General features: G+C 44.0%; 1 protein-coding gene across 7 annotated transcripts in view; it reads right to left on the bottom strand.

Moving 5' to 3' along the window:
• Positions 1-17,769, bottom strand: part of DZIP1 (DAZ interacting zinc finger protein 1) — an 89,358-nt gene that overhangs the window by 18,342 nt on the left and 53,247 nt on the right. For 5 of the 7 annotated variants that reach the window (XM_075590848.1, XM_075590853.1, XM_075590854.1 and 2 more), the window contains 5 exons: positions 12,699-12,841; positions 12,244-12,445; positions 11,499-11,643; positions 11,365-11,418; positions 7,730-7,950 (listed from right to left, as the gene is read on the bottom strand). In XM_075590848.1, coding sequence (XP_075446963.1) covers positions 7,730-7,950; positions 11,365-11,418; positions 11,499-11,643; positions 12,244-12,445; positions 12,699-12,841 — 765 coding nt within the window. The remainder of the gene's footprint in view (positions 1-7,729; positions 7,951-11,364; positions 11,419-11,498; positions 11,644-12,243; positions 12,446-12,698; positions 12,842-17,769) is intronic. The other 2 variants (XM_075590851.1, XM_075590852.1) reach the window with 2 other exon arrangements.

Here is a 17,769-nt window from a genome sequence, read left to right as displayed (position 1 = left end):
TTGACTATGGAGACATAGTATATGGCTCGGCTCCTCAAACCCACCTTAGCAAACTTGACACCCTTTACAATTCAATTTGTCGTTTTGTTCTCCAATGCAACTACAACACACATCACTGCGAAATGCTCAAAGAACTAGATTGGTCAACACTAGAGTCTAGGCGCAAAGTTCACCTTTCCTGTCTTGCCATTAAATTCTTCATGGGCAAGCTACCCAGCTACCTGAACAAGCTCCTCACCCCTATCACCTGAGATCAGACTCCAAAAGACTATTCATGGTCCCAAGGCTCAACAAAGTATCCGGAACAACCTACCAGAGACTCTCACATCCACCACCAGTTTAAGTTCTTTCAAATCTAAGGCTGTCTCACATTTTAACCTGGTCTGTAACTGTTTCATACGCTCATAATATACATTTTCTTTAACTGCACGCAATGTCTTGTATATAATGTATACCCTGCTCATTTATGTAACTGTATTTGTAACCATGTATTATTTGTTTTACTCTGTGCCCAGGACATACTTGAAAACGAGAGGTAACTCTCAATGTATTACTTCCTGGTAAAATATTTTATAAATAAATAATATAGGCAATCCTATTGTCAGGAAAAAGAACGCTCATAGCATCATCAATAGGATGCCAGTCTCAGGTATACTGCTGCACATAGTTTTTTTTAAGACTGATCAGACAGACGCACCGGAGAGGAGAGGGAGACGCCAGCATTTTCCTTCTGATTGCCCGTGCAGTGGCACACACCCACAATGCCTATTTTACCTGCTACATTGTAAGTAGCCACTTGTCTTTTGCGTATAAACCTTTTACAACATTACTTCATTATATTGGTTCTTTTCCCATTATTCACAGGATCAGTCAAAGTTGGGACTTTATATATACATACTATCAGGAGAATCTATAATAGTTTGTATCTACAGTGACAACCATACACTGTTTGTCTACTTTGTTGCGCCCTATGTCTAATTGTTTGTTTTGTATTCAGTTGGTCTTTGTGAGACATAAGACACTGTTGCAGAACTTTTGGAACTCGATCTCTCTCTCTCTCTCTCGAGATATCTCTCGATATATATATATTTGTAAGGAATCGGGGAGCGGCTCCCCCGCGGCGTGCTCCCTCCTTACCTGCTGCTTCACAGCCTCCCGCGCACCTTACTGTAAGGAATCGGGGAGCGGCTCCCCCGCGGCGTGCTCCCTCCTTACCTGCTGCTTCACAGCCTCCCGCGCACCTTACTGTAAGGAATCGGGGAGCACGTCCCACGCGGCGTGCTCCCTCCTTACCTGCCGCTTCACAGCCTCCCGCGCACCTTACTGTAAGGAATCGGGGAGCGGTTCCCCCGCGGCGTGCTCCCTCCTTACCTGCTGTTTCACAGCCTCCCGCGCACCTTACTGTAAGGAATCGGGGAGCGGCTCCCCCGCGGCGTGCTCCCTCCTTACCTGCTGCTTCACAGCCTCCCACGCACCATACTGTAAGGAATCGGGGAGCGGTTCCCCCGCGGCGTGCTCCCTCCTTACCTGCTGTTTCACAGCCTCCCGCGCACCTTACTGTAAGGAATCGGGGAGCACGTCCCCTGCGGCGTGCTCCCTCCTTACCTGCCGCTTCACAGCCTCCCGCGCACCTTACTGTAAGGAATCGGGGAGCGGCTCCCCCGCGGCGTGCTCCCTCCTTACCTGCCGCTTCACAGCCTCCCGCGCACCTTACTGTAAGGAATCGGGGAGCGGCTCCCCCGCGGCGTGCTCCCTCCTTACCTGCCGCTTCACAGCCTCCCGTGCACCTTACTGTAAGGAATCGGGGAGCGGCTCCCCCGCGGCGTGCTCCCTCCTTACCTGCCGCTTCACAGCCTCCCGTGCACCTTACTGTAATGAATCGGGGAGCGGCTCCCCCGCGGCGTGCTCCCTCCTTACCTGCTGCTTCACAGCCTCCCGCGCACCTTACTGTAAGGAATCGGGGAGCGGCTCCCCCGCGGCGTGCTCCCTCCTTACCTGCTGCTTCACAGCCTCCCGCACACCTTACTGTAAGGAATCGGGGAGCACGTCCCCCGCGGCGTGCTCCCTCCTTACCTGCTGCTTCACAGCCTCCCGCACACCTTACTGTAAGGAATCGGGGAGCGGCTCCCCCGCGGCGTGCTCCCTCCTTACCTGCTGCTTCACAGCCTCCCGCGCACCTTACTGTAAGGAATCGGGGAGCGGTTCCCCCGCGGCGTGCTCCCTCCTTACCTGCTGCTTCACAGCCTCCCGCGCACCTTACTGTAAGGAATCGGGGAGCGGTTCCCCCGCGGCGTGCTCCCTCCTTACCTGCTGCTTCACAGCCTCCCGCGCACCTTACTGTAAGGAATCGGGGAGCGGTTCCCCCGCGGCGTGCTCCCTCACCTGCTGCTTCACAGCCTCCCGCGCACCTTACTGTAAGGAATCGGGGAGCGGTTCCCCCGCGGCGTGCTCCCTCCTTACCTGCTGCTTCACAGCCTCCCGCGCACCTTACTGTAAGGAATCGGGGAGCGGTTCCCCCGCAGCGTGCTCCCTCACCTGCTGCTTCACAGCCTCCCGCACACCTTACTGTAAGGAATCGGGGAGCACGTCCCCCGCGGCGTGCTCCCTCCTTACCTGCTGCTTCACAGCCTCCCGCACACCTTACTGTAAGGAATCGGGGAGCGGCTCCCCCGCGGCGTGCTCCCTCCTTACCTGCTGTTTCACAGCCTCCCGCGCACCTTACTGTAAGGAATCGGGGAGCGGTTCCCCCGCGGCGTGCTCCCTCCTTACCTGCTGCTTCACAGCCTCCCGCGCACCTTACTGTAAGGAATCGGGGAGCGGTTCCCCCGCAGCGTGCTCCCTCACCTGCTGCTTCACAGCCTCCCGCACACCTTACTGTAAGGAATCGGGGAGCACGTCCCCCGCGGCGTGCTCCCTCCTTACCTGCTGCTTCACAGCCTCCCGCACACCTTACTGTAAGGAATCGGGGAGCGGCTCCCCCGCGGCGTGCTCCCTCCTTACCTGCTGTTTCACAGCCTCCCGCGCACCTTACTGTAAGGAATCGGGGAGCGGCTCCCCCGCGGCGTGCTCCCTCTTTACCTGCTGCTTCACAGCCTCCCGCGCACCTTACTGTAAGGAATCGGGGAGCGGCTCCCCCGCGGCGTGCTCCCTCCTTACCTGCCGCTTCACAGCCTCCCACGCACCTTACAGAGCGTGCGCACCCACAGAGGGTTTTCAAGATTCCTACGGAGCCTGGCTCCGCCCCCGCTGCGTCGCACGGCCGTGACGCGCGTGCATTGCTCCCCAGCTACGTGTCAAAACTCATCTTGCTCACCTGTCTCCTGCACCTCACCGCCTATCCCTGTCTCTGCAGTAGCCGCTCCTCCGCTCCACCCCGTCTCATTGGACTCTCTCACAAATTTATGCTCAGCTCTCTCACTTTCTTTGGCTGAGCATAGTTCATTGTAGCCTTGCTGTTCCCATGTCCGTGCTCCTGTTGTTTTGCTTTGCCTGCCACTGTGTCTGATCTCCTGTGTACCGACCCGGCTAGACTTTGGACCCTTCTCTGGATATCGACCCCGGCTTGCCTCTGACCTTCCGTATCTCTCCATCCCTGACCACGGCACACGAACAACGACTATCCTACTATGGCACCCGGCTACCGACTACTCTCCTGGCTCCTACCTCAGACCTCGGCAAGTATCAAGATCATTCTATTATCTCCAACCCTAACCCAGCTAACCTTGACTATCCACTCTCCAAACGTGCCTCCGCTGCTGTGGGTGGCGTGTTCTATACTCTCCCACCTCAGTACCGGGGTCCCGCCTTGTTCATGGTGAGCGCAAGCGTTACATAAATACTGTTATGTGTTCTAGGTGCAGCTAATATTGATATGAACTAAAAAGTTTCTGATTCCTGCACAAAAGCAATTGTCTCGGGTATAATATATATTTATATGTATATGAGATCAGTGTATCTCGAAAGCTCGCATAAATAAAAGCATTTCGTTAGCCACAGAACGGTATCATCTATTTTTTATATATATATATATATATATATATATATATATATATATATATATATATATATATATATATATATATATATATATATACACAGTGTACGACAAACCTATACATTTGCTCGCCCCGGGCGAGTGGATTTAACCCCCAGGCGAGTAAATATTGGCCCAAGCAGCACACGTTTATATATATAAATACAACTGTATGCTCATCTGCATGTCTTAGGCAGGTCTGCAACCCCGCCTTTCACCATTATCACCCAGCACACAGCACTTCCACTGCAGCAAGGGATTCTGGAAAATGACATGCAAATGAGCACACAGTGCCACTTTTTGCTTCAAAAACCATTTTTAACATGGTTCCCTATAGGCTTAAGCTTGCTGCATGGTCACAGCTTTGAGTACAGCCAGGGTTAAGATGCATACCCAGAAAACCCACCCACAGACAGCTGTTTCGACCTTAATGGGTCTCATCAGTGTGGGGTTGGTTAACTGGGTATGCAGAGAAGCTAAAGGATGGGGTTTACCATACTGAGTTAAGTTATGGTGAGAAAAAAAAGTGACAAAAACCCTCCACAGCAAAGCAAATATGCAAATACAACTGTATGCTCATCTGCATGTCTTAGGCAGGTCTGCAACCCCGCCTTTCACCATTATCACCCAGCACACAGCACTTCCACTGCAGCAAGGGATTCTGGGAAATGACATACAAATGAGCACACAGAGCCACTTTTTGCTTCAAAAACCATTTTTAACATGGTTCCCTATAGGCTTAAGCTTGCTGCATGGTCACAGCTTTGAGCACAGCCAGGGTTAAGATGCATACCCAGAAAACCCACCCACAGACAGCTGTTTTGACCTTAATGGGTCTCATCAGTGTGGGGTTGGTTAACTGGGTATGCAGAGAAGCTAAAGGATGGGGTTTACCATACCGAGTTAAGTTATGGTGAGTAAAAAAAAGTGACAAAAACCCTCCACAGCATATATATTTATATCCGAAAAATTGCTTTTGTGCAGGAATCAGAAACGTTTAGTTCATATCAATATTAGCTGCACCTAGAACACATAAAAGTAAGATGCAAGAAGTGAGGGAAAGTTGACAAACAAAAGGTTTCTTTACTCCACACCCTGGTTTATTCCAAGAACTTTAAACACCAATTGTGTTCCTGAATGAACATTTAGACCCCAGGGGAAACAGATACATATTCCCAGCAGAGTTCAAACTCCGGGAACTTGTTGACTTGTCCAGCATTTATTACTATTATATGACGGATGAGGTATTGCTATGAATTCCCATCAACTTCAAAGAAACACACCAACCAATCAAAATCGCACTACATGTTGATCAATGGATTTAGACACACATAAAAACAAGAGACATGGTACCAGTTAGTTATAGAAGAGTCAGGAGGGAGAGCTCACAGAAAGACCTGTTGGAATTCCAACAGACATCATTTCAGGTAATTATGATCATAATTTTTGCACACTTGTAAATCTGTATATATTTGTGTTTTATATCAATGTATGTTTAGATAGGATTAACTGTATTGTATTGTTTTATTAGGCCTGTAATAAGTAACAAACCTTATAAGGAAGTATAATTAGTATTACAGTGTAATTGTTATATTTTGTTGCTGTTCTAATACATTTCTGTTTATTTGATTGAAGCCATCTCTATTGTGTCAATAACTCTCATAAACCAGGGTATACATGTATACATGTGTATCCTATTGGAATACATATCTACACATCTATTTCTTTAAGTAATAGTTTTGCCAGCATTATTTTATTAATTCTTAAAAGCCAGAGATACTTCTATGGATGGATAACTTATAAATGCATCTATATTCTTATGTCTGGATAAGACTATAAACATGTATTTGCTAGTTAATTTTTATAAGCCAGCAATACTTTTATAGATGGATAACTAATGAATACATCTATATTTCTTTTTCTGGGTAACAATACACACACACACTCACACACACATATGTATATGTATATACATACACATATATATACATACATATATATACACATATATATATATATATATATATATATATATATATATAACAAATATCACTTGTGAGCACATTCACATGTCTTAGGCAGGTCTGCAACCCCGCCTTTCACCATTAGGCTGAGGACCCGCAGGAAACTTTTTTCTGAGCGGGGGAAGTGGCCATGACGTGGGGGGCGAGGCCATCACACTTTCTGTGCCAGGGGTTCCCTCCCCCGCCTCCCCCCACCCCGTGCATCTGCTGCTGCCTCTCCTCCCAGGGCCGACAAGCTGTGCAGAGATAGCAGCTAAGGCTGGCAGAGTGCATCGCTTCCCAATAAACTACATTTAGTTGCATTAATCAGAGTGCCACCCTGTAACATTATCCCTAATGAGGAGAGAGTCTGTCCCCGGCCTCAGACCTCACTGCCGCACCACGTGACGTGTCAGCGTTGCAAAACACCAGGAGCTGGTAGCTCCGGCCGTCTGACGCGTCACAGCACGCAGTGAGCCACGTCGGAAGGAGGCAGCAGGGACCAGCAGGCTAGAGGAAAGTTGCTGGTGGCTCGCGCGCGGCTGCCGAGCGCAGCAGGTCCTCAACCTTATCCCCAGCATACAGTGCTTCCACTGCAGCATGGGATTCTGGGAAATGACATGCAAATGAGCACAATGTGTCACCTTTTGTCTGAAAAACCATTGTTACATGGAGCCCATATAAGCTAATGCTCGCTGTACACAGACACACACACACACACACACACACACACACACACACACACACACACACACACACAAGCAGATAGTCTTCTAATGATAACACAGCCACTTATACAAAGGGCTTCATGTGTCATAAGTCCTCATCATGTGTAAAGTCCCAACAGTAGGGTGACAATGCTTTCATTTGCCAAATGAGTCAATTTATAATAATTTGCATGGAAAGATAGCGTAAATTGAATTGAAAGAAAATGTATACGTATATGTTATCCATCTTATTTATTTTTTAAGTATCAAAACCAAGTGACCGATTTGAACTTTAAAGGTCACATTGGACATCACTATATAACATTGATGCTGTTTAATACTAAGATGTTATAAACAAGGGTTAAGACCAGCATTCAGTTATATAAAGTACAGTATATGTGACTCGTTTGTAATGAAATATTTTTTAATCTTTAAAATATTCCATTTGACAAAAAAGCAATTAAACAAATAAGACAATAAGGGATATTTATTGAGGAAAAGGTACAGACCCTGAAACGCTCTTTCTTGTGACAACTATGTGTCCTCATGGAATTTGATTAGTAAATATTGCTTATTCTTTTTTTTTTTATGGCTTATTGTGAAATTTAGTATTTTAACGTTTAAAACATTATTTTCTTTACAAACTAAGAGTCAGATATACGTAATATAACCGAGTGCTGGTCTAAAACATTGTTTATTGGAATTTGTGTGCCCAGCTGCATGGATACAGGACTGCAGAACCTGTGAACAAAAGTGCAAGTTCTGATTTTTTAATCTAGAATACTAGAATGTAAACATATATAGGCTGAATATGGATACCATTCTAAAACTTTATACACACACATCGACAAAAGTTCTGATTTTTGTCTCCCTCTTGGCTTACAACTTTGCTCAAAATAGTAACAAAAACTGAATTGTCAAGCTTGTGAAAGCTGCATTTATTTACATATGATGCCCAAGTAAAGCTTGTATTTTCCCATCATTACCTCTTGCTGGCTTAACAGGAACTGCCTTCTGAATATTTTGCTTGTGGACGAGCTTGGGATCAAACTCTTCCAGCAAACTCCCTTCTGAATCACTTTCTACCAAGTCTATGTTGCTTTTCCTGGTAAAGCACAGTTTTGGTTTTGATGAGTCAGTAGGTTTGTGAGACAGCAAGGGGATATCATCCTCATATGACTCGTCATCAGAGCTAAAGGGTGGCGTCCTGCAACAAAAAATGACTAGGTCAATATGGAAACATTCAAAAAGTCCTAGACAATTAAAAAAATGTATTGCAGTATTTCTAATAGCAAGGCACATGCACGATAAAGAATGTGTATGGAAAGGAGTTCCTGTTTTCACTTTATTTTCCCACCCTCTGCATCTACAACCATAACCAATATTTATCATGTCTTACTCAAGTAATGGCATTAAATATCAATTCAATATTGATGTAATTATTTGAGATGACATTGAAAAATGGAGGCAAATACCACTATTGATGTATCAGTGTAATGTTATTTTCACTAAATTCAGTTTGCAAAAGGTTTATCTCACAATGCCAAATGCATGTTGCAATATTTCTATTTTTAAAAAGGCTGCACTAATAAAGAAATGTAAATTGTAATATTAATATGTAGACAATGGGCAAAGAAGATAACATGTTATGTCAGCCATCTCTAATTTATAAAATGTGGTCATTTGGGTGAACTATAATTTATAAAAAAAAGTGTAACAATGACCGTTCGTTCGTTCGTTCAGTGGTGGAATTTTGCACAATGATGCTGGCGATTAAAATGCGATATCTTTTGATATCCGATTATTTGAAGAAGACAAGCTATTTATCTTAAGTCTTATATGAGAGACATACTATTTAAGATAATAAAAAATGCACAAATGCGCACCAGGGATTAGTGGAAGGTAATTTATTAAAAATACACACAAACTCTGAGGGGATCCAACCCCACCTCAGAACAGCTGTACAGCTGGACGGCTAAGTACTACCCAGGAGAACACCTGATGGTGACTAAACCCTAAGCTGCACAGTATACAAATACAGTAAAATTTATATAAAAACACATGAAAGAAAAAAACAAACATGAAAACAACCTATCAACAGATTTGTATAGAAACCGCCATAAGGTTGGGCACTGGCAAGGGGAAACGGACACTCACACTGAGACAGTCAGCAGACTCGCGGTGTCTGCACAGGATCCGGATCTCGGCACCGCGGAGATGGAAAAACCGCTGCTGTCTCCTGCAGGCTCCGTCTCAGCTTACCAGCATACACGCGCAGGATGACCTGTCGTGACCTCTACGCGTTTCGTACCAAGTACTTCGTGCTGACGAAGTACTTGGTACGAAACGCGTAGAGGTCACGACAGGTCATCCTGCGCGTGTATGCTGGTAAACTGAGACGGAGCCTGCAGGAGACAGCAGCGTTTTTTTCCATCTCCGCGGTGCCGAGATCCGGATCCTGTGCAGACACCGCGAGTCTGCTGACTGTCTCAGTGTGAGTGTCCGTTTCCCCTTGCCAGTGCCCAACCTTATGGCGGTTTCTATACAAATCTGTTGATAGGTTGTTTTCATGTTTGTTTTTTTCTTTCATGTGTTTTTATATAAGAGTAAAGAAGGGGGGATCCTCCGGCGCGATGTCTTACTCCAGTCTCCAGGACATATGTAATATAAACAGACAGAGGGACCACAATCAGGAAGGGTTAAAACACAATAGTATGCTAGAGATAAGGTATTGAGGAAGCACACTTACATTAACCTCTATATCCACCTTGAGTATGGTGTGTGTTTCACAGAACAACATTAAACGCTGGGTGCCTTTCGTCTATGCAGTGTAATTTTCTCAGTATTACCTCAGAAAATGGGAGAGAACAGAGAAAACATAGCATAACACTGTTTATTGAACAAAATTGATTAAAAAAGAGATTGTTAACTCACAAGCGACCATTAAAAAATGGCATAGAGGCAGAAGTTTCAGTCTCTGCCAGACTTCCTCCCAAGTGGTTAGGTGTCCGCGCCGAGTCTGTCCCAGTTGATGAGATGGTGGTGCAGGGATGTGGATGAGAATCGGGTGGTGCGCCCAGACTTGTGCACAGTCTGGTCTTTCTCCCGTCTGTCAGCCTCCTTGCAGTTGCGTCCACGTCCCGCGCATGCGCATGCGCTCTGGTGGTGGAATTCGTCAAAATGGGATTTCTGCCTCCCCTCTCTGTACGGTGGCTTGTAAGGACCAAAAGACCGTCTTTTGGTCCTTACAAGCCACCGTACAGAGAGGGGAGGCAGAAATCCCATTTTGACGAATTCCACCACCAGAGCGCATGCGCATGCGCGGGACGTGGACGCAACTGCAAGGAGGCTGACAGACGGGAGAAAGACCAGACTGTGCACAAGTCTGGGCGCACCACCCGATTCTCATCCACATCCCTGCACCACCATCTCATCAACTGGGACAGACTCGGCGCGGACACCTAACCACTTGGGAGGAAGTCTGGCAGAGACTGAAACTTCTGCCTCTATGCCATTTTTTAATGGTCGCTTGTGAGTTAACAATCTCTTTTTTAATCAATTTTGTTCAATAAACAGTGTTATGCTATGTTTTCTCTGTTCTCTCCCATTTTCTGAGGTAATACTGTCTGTTTATATTACATATGTCCTGGAGACTGGAGTAAGACATCGCGCCGGAGGATCCCCCCTTCTTTACTCTTCTGTAACAATCAAGAGGTTGTTGAATCACCTCTTACAGAGACTCTGGCAGCAGGACTTTACTCCAAAAGGGACTGAACTCTGAACCCCATTTTACACGGTTGGCGCAGTTATTTTATTTTCTTTGCATGTGTTTTTATATAAATTTTACTGTATTTGTATACTGTGCAGCTTAGGGTTTAGTCACCATCAGGTGTTCTCCTGGGTAGTACTTAGCCGTCCAGCTGTACAGCTGTTCTGAGGTGGGGTTGGATCCCCTCAGAGTTTGTGTGTATTTTTAATAAATTACCTTCCACTAATCCCTGGTGTGCATTTGTGCATTTTTTATTATCTTGTATTTCAGGGTGCCCTCCCCCCTTTTTAAGGGGGGTTCACCTAGATTTGAGAGTTTCTGGGGAGACGCTTTATGTACATGCTGCAAAGGGATCATCCACGCCATCATACAGCACGAGCGCTGAACATCCTGTTTTTTCTACCTTCGACATACTATTTATATAACAGAATATTTCTGTTTGTTGAAATATCTGAACACGTCTGCCTTAATAAATAAATAATAATAATAATACAGGTCTTAAAAATAACCTCAGTGTTTTAAACATGCTAGTTTTAAAGCCAATTACCTCTTCAGTCCTGAACTACATTGTAAAAAAAACTAAACTTAAATATTTTTGCTTTTAAATACCGGCCTTGCAAACAGGGAAAACATATACACAGTGCAAAAGAAAAAGATCCCAGTTCACAGTAAATTGGTTATATGTAATATCGTATGGTTATGCACTTACAAATGACAACAGAAATGTATCTTTTTTTTTTTTGCAATAGCTTAAACACAACAGAAAACAAGTAAAAAATTAACATATGAAGGACACAACGAACTGTAACCTAAAAATGAACATATGAAGGACACAACGAACTGTAATCTTACGTAACAGTTGAATGCTTTGGGAAACCGGGATCTCTAGAGGAAACCAGCTTAATTCTATAAAAAACAAATTAAAATTGTCAGTTTCTGTAGCATGTTAAGAAATGTGCACATTAAAATGTAGCTTTAGGTCTTACTTTGGTGTAGAACTTTTCACAGGAATTGGATATCTTTGTTCGAGCTGGAGTTCATCTTGTGAAGATTTTAATATGGGCGCTTTGGGTTTTGATGGCTTTTGCAATAAAACTGAGGATGCACTTCCTAAAGTTTCCCATTTAACTACTGTACGCAAAAAAAAAAGAAGAAGAAAGCTACATTATCTGACCTCTAATTGTATCACTTTACATATTTTTTTGTTTAATAATACTCCTTACAAACATATGAATCTTGTTCTACAAGGATCCTTAAGACATCGCAAAAACTAGGCGGTAATTATTATAATGCTGCTGCAGTTTCTAAATGGGGCAAAACAAGGCCCGGTTTCAATATTAGAATGGAACATTAAAACGAGGTAAATTAATAAATAAATCATACTTAATAAATCTTTTACATGGCCTTCTAATTTTAAAAACACACCAGGTGACCATTTGGTGTAACTAAGGTCCGGCGCGATGTTAGACGTGCTAAGCAAATAAACATACTGGACAATTTCATGATGGACAGAAATTCTTTAAGTCACCCAAAACTAAGCAGCTATTGTGTTACTGTATTGTTATCATACACAGTGATACAGCCGTCTATTAACTGAAAACATGACAGGTCTTCCTAGGCGACGCAAATTAGCATTGCTCCTATCAACACAATAAGACACAGCAGCCTACAGAGGAAAGTTGATGCATGCTTTGGAGCCAATGTTAAAATAATGTGTGTAGATTGTTTTACCATCTGTGGAAAGTTGAGAGATAGAAGAAGCAAGTTTACAAGAAGAGGATGAGGCACGTTTCTCCGCCTTAATATTCACTTGGCGTGAAAGACTCTCTCGGATGTGCTGAATTTCCGGTATTAGTTTCTCCTTCTCTTCTCTATGAGACTCCATAGAGTCTAAAATTCTGTTCAAGTGGTCACTCTGGATACCACGCACACCCTGAACAATAACAAAAGCAGGTAGTAATTACATATGTGACATTTCTCAAATCTCTGATGTTCTACCACGGATAACACCTTCTGTCAAAAGATACACTCCCCAATGCAAGTGGAAGAAAGTTCAAGAAAAACACAGGAGAAAGCATGTGCTGTGCAGGATAAAAGAGAAAGACCCTTTGTACCCAATAAATTCTGTAACCCAAACTTGAAATTCTTCCTGCAATCTGTAAATGAAATATAGTATGCAAATTTACCGGTTTAATTCCCAAGGATTCTAGTTTTTCTGTCAAGCCCTGTTCCAAGACTGACCGCAATTCTTTAGTTAGTGATGGGTTCTTCTTCAAGGAATTTATCAAATACGGTTGACTGGTGCTTGGCGATTCTTCGATTTCCAAATCTATAATTATATATGGCCATGGCATGTTAAAAAGCAGATATCTGTTTAAACGGCATGTTATAAAAATTCTGTGAGAATTCTTTTTTTAAATGTGCACCATATTTAGAGAACAAAAAAGCACCTCACCCCTGTAAATGAAGCATGATTATTACATTAATTATATAGGTCTATAGATCAACACTAAATACCCCCAAAAAAACAAAGGAAGGTAAGATGCATCCTGCTGAAAGTACTAGGCAACAGTGTATCAAAGCTGCAGCAAACCAAGGGGCCTATGCAGAGAGCAGCGGTAGAAATAATTGGAGAGTTTTAGAAAAACTAGATTTAATGGAGAGTTTTATTCTCCATATGCAGAAATGGGCGAAATCCGCTATTTTTAGCATTACTGCATGTGGAGAATTGTAAATGAGGAGATGCGCGCAGCTGAAAGGGAAAAAAAAAATCGCGCATTTTTTTTTGTTTCCCTATAGCCGGCGAGCTCCTGCTTCTTGCCAACTTTAGTTGGCAAAGAAAATTGGAGAAAATCGCGCCAAAAACAGCCGCTAGATGGCGAGCGCGCCTTTCTGAATTCGGATATTTTTCAGACTGGCGAGATGTAGTTTCTCGCCAGCCGCACGGCGAGATTTTCAAATAGAAAAAAAAAAATGGCGCTTTTTTCCTACCTCGCCATTTTCAGCTGTTTTTAGCGTGATTTTCTCCGGAAAATGGCGAGATTGTAAATAGCGCTGCTCTCTGCATGAGGCCCCAAGTATATTAAATGGTTCTCTAATAAATCAAAATAACATTACAATACTGAGATGAAAAACACCAAGCAGTCATAAAGATGTTTGTTAGATCTATGAAGTGAAAATGATTATATGATCTAATTTTATGTATGCAGCAGCCCAAAAGCGAATTTAATATTAAGGGGATTGCAATCAAATCAGTCAATTAATGGTTGTCTTGATCCATAAATGGTATGAATCAAAAAATGGCACATTTTCTGAAACTATTAAACTGCCATCAGTATGATTCAAATGCTTGGGCAGAACAACCATTTCATTTAATAGGGTCCTTGTGGCCTTTTGACACAATGTTCTACAGTATACTGTAACTGATCACTATAACAAGAACATGGCAGTCAATGATCGACTACTGTGTAATCTCAACGATGTAAGTATACTAAGTGGCACTCTGCGGCCCAGATCCACAAGTGGGTGCTAAGCTTTAATACGCCCCAGCTCCCATTCATACGAAAAACTTGTTGTGAATTTTCAAAGACTGTTTGTCTACCTTGCACCATTTGTTAAAGAAGTCTTTTTCTAATGTTTGATTAAGGTATTTAAAGCAAAATCGAAAAAAAAAAAAAAAAAAAACACAGCTACACTTTTGGATTGCCAAAAAATATTTGATTCTGTCTACACCTCAGCCATTAAATGCATAAGACAAAATGTTACAGATGTGTACATTGACATTATATAGAAACATTTACAGTAAAACCACAATAACTAATAGATTACATGAAGATAGAAGAAAGATCTGCAAAGCTTTGTCACTGGGAGACGCCAATACGCCAACAATTCTCAGCATCAACTGAAGTATTGTTCAAGATATTAAAAAAAAAAAAAAAAAAAAGTGGAAAAAATGAAATAAAAATTAACTATTAGTACTTGAGTGACCTACAATTTGCAGACGATATTCTTATTTTTGACCAAGTGCAAAAGACCTACAGGAACAAATCAGAAAACTCACTGAGACAAGCAATATGGTGGGCTACATATGTACCTCAGCAAGACCAAATAATGTTCAACAAATGTGTCAACACTACAAAAGATCAGAAAAAAATAGAATGGAACTAGAAGTTTAAAAAGGTCTACCTTGGCCAGTAACATTCCAAATGAAATCAACGGGAGAATAAAGATGGGTTGCAGGGCATTTGGAAACAAAAAAGGGTGTGTGTGCCGAGTACTTGCATTTTAAGAGAAACTTCTTTGTCTTTTGTCACTGATTTGTCACAGAAATTGTATTTGTGATTGTGTTTCTTTTTTTAATTAAAAACATCACCATGTCAGTGACAAAACGCAAAGAAATTTGACTTAGAACGCGCGTGCTTGGCACACACCCTCTGTTTTAGCTATTTGCCCCTATATATGTATATTAACTGTGAATTCCTTGTTTGTGTGTGTCTGTGTGAGAGTGTGTGTGTCTGTATCTGTGTGTGTTCTCTGTCTCCCAAGTGTTGGTGCTGCGTCGGAGGCCTCTGCGCATGCCCGTCGGAGGCCCGAGGATCCTTCTAAGCATGCGTGCCAGACGCCTCTGTGCATGCGCAATGCGCCGGAGGCCAGAGGACCCTTCTGAGCATATGCCGAGTCCGTATCTGCGTCATGACGTCACTTCTGTCACACATTTTTGTGACACCGAATGAAATGTTCCCCCATCAAAACCCTGTAGGTACCAACAAAGAAGTTTCACTTCAAAAAAAAAAGGGAAAAAAAAGAAGGAAGATAACCTTTCAGTATGCCTTAAAAGAAAAGTGTTTGACCAGTGTATTCTGGCTATGTTCATGTATGGATATTAAATTGGGACCATAAATGCAAAGATGATTCACCATCGTAATTATGTATTTTGTGCGTAGACACGCCTCCACTTAAGGTCGCAATACTTTACAGTTCAAGAACAAATGAAAATGATATACAATTATTTTGTTAGAGAGGAAAAGCCAAAAGGAAGAAGTAAATCTTACACCAAGCCCAAAACAGTGCTGAAGTCAATATACACCTGAGCTCTGGTGGTAGCGAGTACCAGACCTCTAAAGTTGCACACAAGAAGGCCCGCCCACCCAGTAGGGTGCAGTACCCTTGGCTCAGAGAGGTGGACCCCGCTGAGGACCTGAGATCATAGCCTGTACCCCTGGGCGGCTTCAAAAGACTGCGGATAAACAGGCCCTTCACCTTGCATCGTTTAAAAGGCCATTGCGGCCAACTTGAATCGAACACGGAAGATCACTGGAAGCACAGTGCAGATCGAATAAAATTAGAGTAATATGCTCAACGCGAGAAACATCTCCGCATCCAAGCTGCAGTTTTCTGCACAAACTGGAGCCTCCGCATCTTGCATATAAACTGCGTTGACACAAAGGCATGGACTAGCGACTCAAAGTTCATAGATGACAGGTATAAACGCAAGCTCCGAAGCAGCCTCAGATAAAAAAAAAAAAAAAAGACTTAACAAGGCAGCAAGGGATTCTGGTAAATTACATGCAAATGAGCACACAGTGCCATCTTTTGTCGCAAGTGCACATTACATGGAAAACCCTTAAGCCAATGCATGCTGCTTTAAACACTGCTTTTAAACATATATGTGTGTGTGTGTGTGTTTATGGTGGTAACCCGCATGGCTACCCACCCAGTTAGAAAGGGCTGGAGTAAAGGTTTAGTTGTTCTCCAAAGTGGAGTAGACCTTTATTTTGCTTGTTTTTGTATGTTTCGCCTTGTTAAAGGAACAGGCGCAAAAAAGTCAGGATTTAATTTCACCCCTAAATCAGTCTCCATTAAATGTACCCCTGCACACATCTCTTACACCCTCACAGCTTGTGTTGTGAACCCTGTATGTTTTCTACAAAATCCATTTATTAAAGCCATGCAGTCATTTAATAGAGTGCAGTGGTAAAAATTAGAATATACAGGGCAAAATCATGGACTGCTACAGTGGCGACAAAGTTTATTAGAGCAAATGCCGCCGGTTCACCGGGACTTACTCCGGCTGGTGCTGAGAATAGTCAGCGCATCAGCCGCATCCAGCCGCGTCCCCTCCGTTCCCCCCCCCCCTCCAATCCGCGCGCAATTTATATACCTTCCCGACCCCCTAGCTGCGCCTGCTGTGCCCCTCTGCTCACGTGACTGTGACGTCACCGACGTCACGCGAACGAGCCGCTTGTCAACGCTTCTCCACGCTACCGCCACGCATCCTGCCGTGCGGTTTTTGCTCTAATAAACTTTGTCGGTGCTGTACCTAGCTAATGCAGCTTTGTCAGCATACTATCATCTACAGATGCAGCGGCCGTTATTCGAACAAATCTCAAAATGGATTTCGAGATTTGTCCGTGATCCTCACTAGTTTTGCCAGGGCAGACTATAATGGCCCATCGGATTAACACAGTAGGGGACCCTGCTGTGTGAGTCCTACAGGGGTCTGCCTGTCTGTAATAGACACGCAGTAAGAGGCTGAATCAGTCACTCTAACTTTGCGCCTCTCAGGCGATCGCGGGGGTTTTATATAATTTTAAACATTACAGTAATATAGCAGAGGGTCTCTGGAGCTGAACTGCATTGATTTCAGGTCCGGGGACCTCCTACTTCCTGAGATACAGGACCCGTTATGGGGTGCCGGTATCTCCTATGCATTGAAATGTCCCGATCACGTGATGCGAGACATTTACATGCATAGGAGATACCGGCACCCCATAACGTGGGCCTGTAACTCAGGAAGCAGGGGGTCCCCGGACCTCAAATCAACAAGGTTCTGCTCAGGAGACCCCCTGCTACAATACATTAGTAATAAAATTTACAATTCAAATATGTAATAACCACCAAAACACAACCCACCCCATGTACCCCCATATAAAACCATATTTAATTTTTTACACACAAAAAAAAATTGGGGGGCCCTCGGGTGGTCCCGGCTAGGCTCCATGTTACTGCAGGTGGCCCCCGCAGGTCCCAATTGGTTCCAAAAGGTGGTCCCCGTGGGTGTCTGGGGGCTCTCTGGTGGTTCCCATGGGTGTCTGGGGGCCCTTGGGTGGTTCCCGGGGCCTCCACAGCTGTGGGGCCCCCAGTTCTTCCCTGCAGGTGTCAGTGAGTCCTCAGGTGGTCCCCGTGGGCCCTCAGGTGGTCCCAGTTGGCCTGCGGTACCATTCCTGTATTTACAAAATAAATAAACATGGCCTACAT

Source organism: Ascaphus truei, chromosome 3 (genome assembly GCF_040206685.1).
Source record: "Ascaphus truei isolate aAscTru1 chromosome 3, aAscTru1.hap1, whole genome shotgun sequence".
Taxonomy (NCBI): Eukaryota; Metazoa; Chordata; class Amphibia; order Anura; family Ascaphidae; genus Ascaphus; species Ascaphus truei.
Note: the sequence above shows the minus strand (reverse complement) of the source record. Positions and strands in the feature narration are given on the sequence as shown.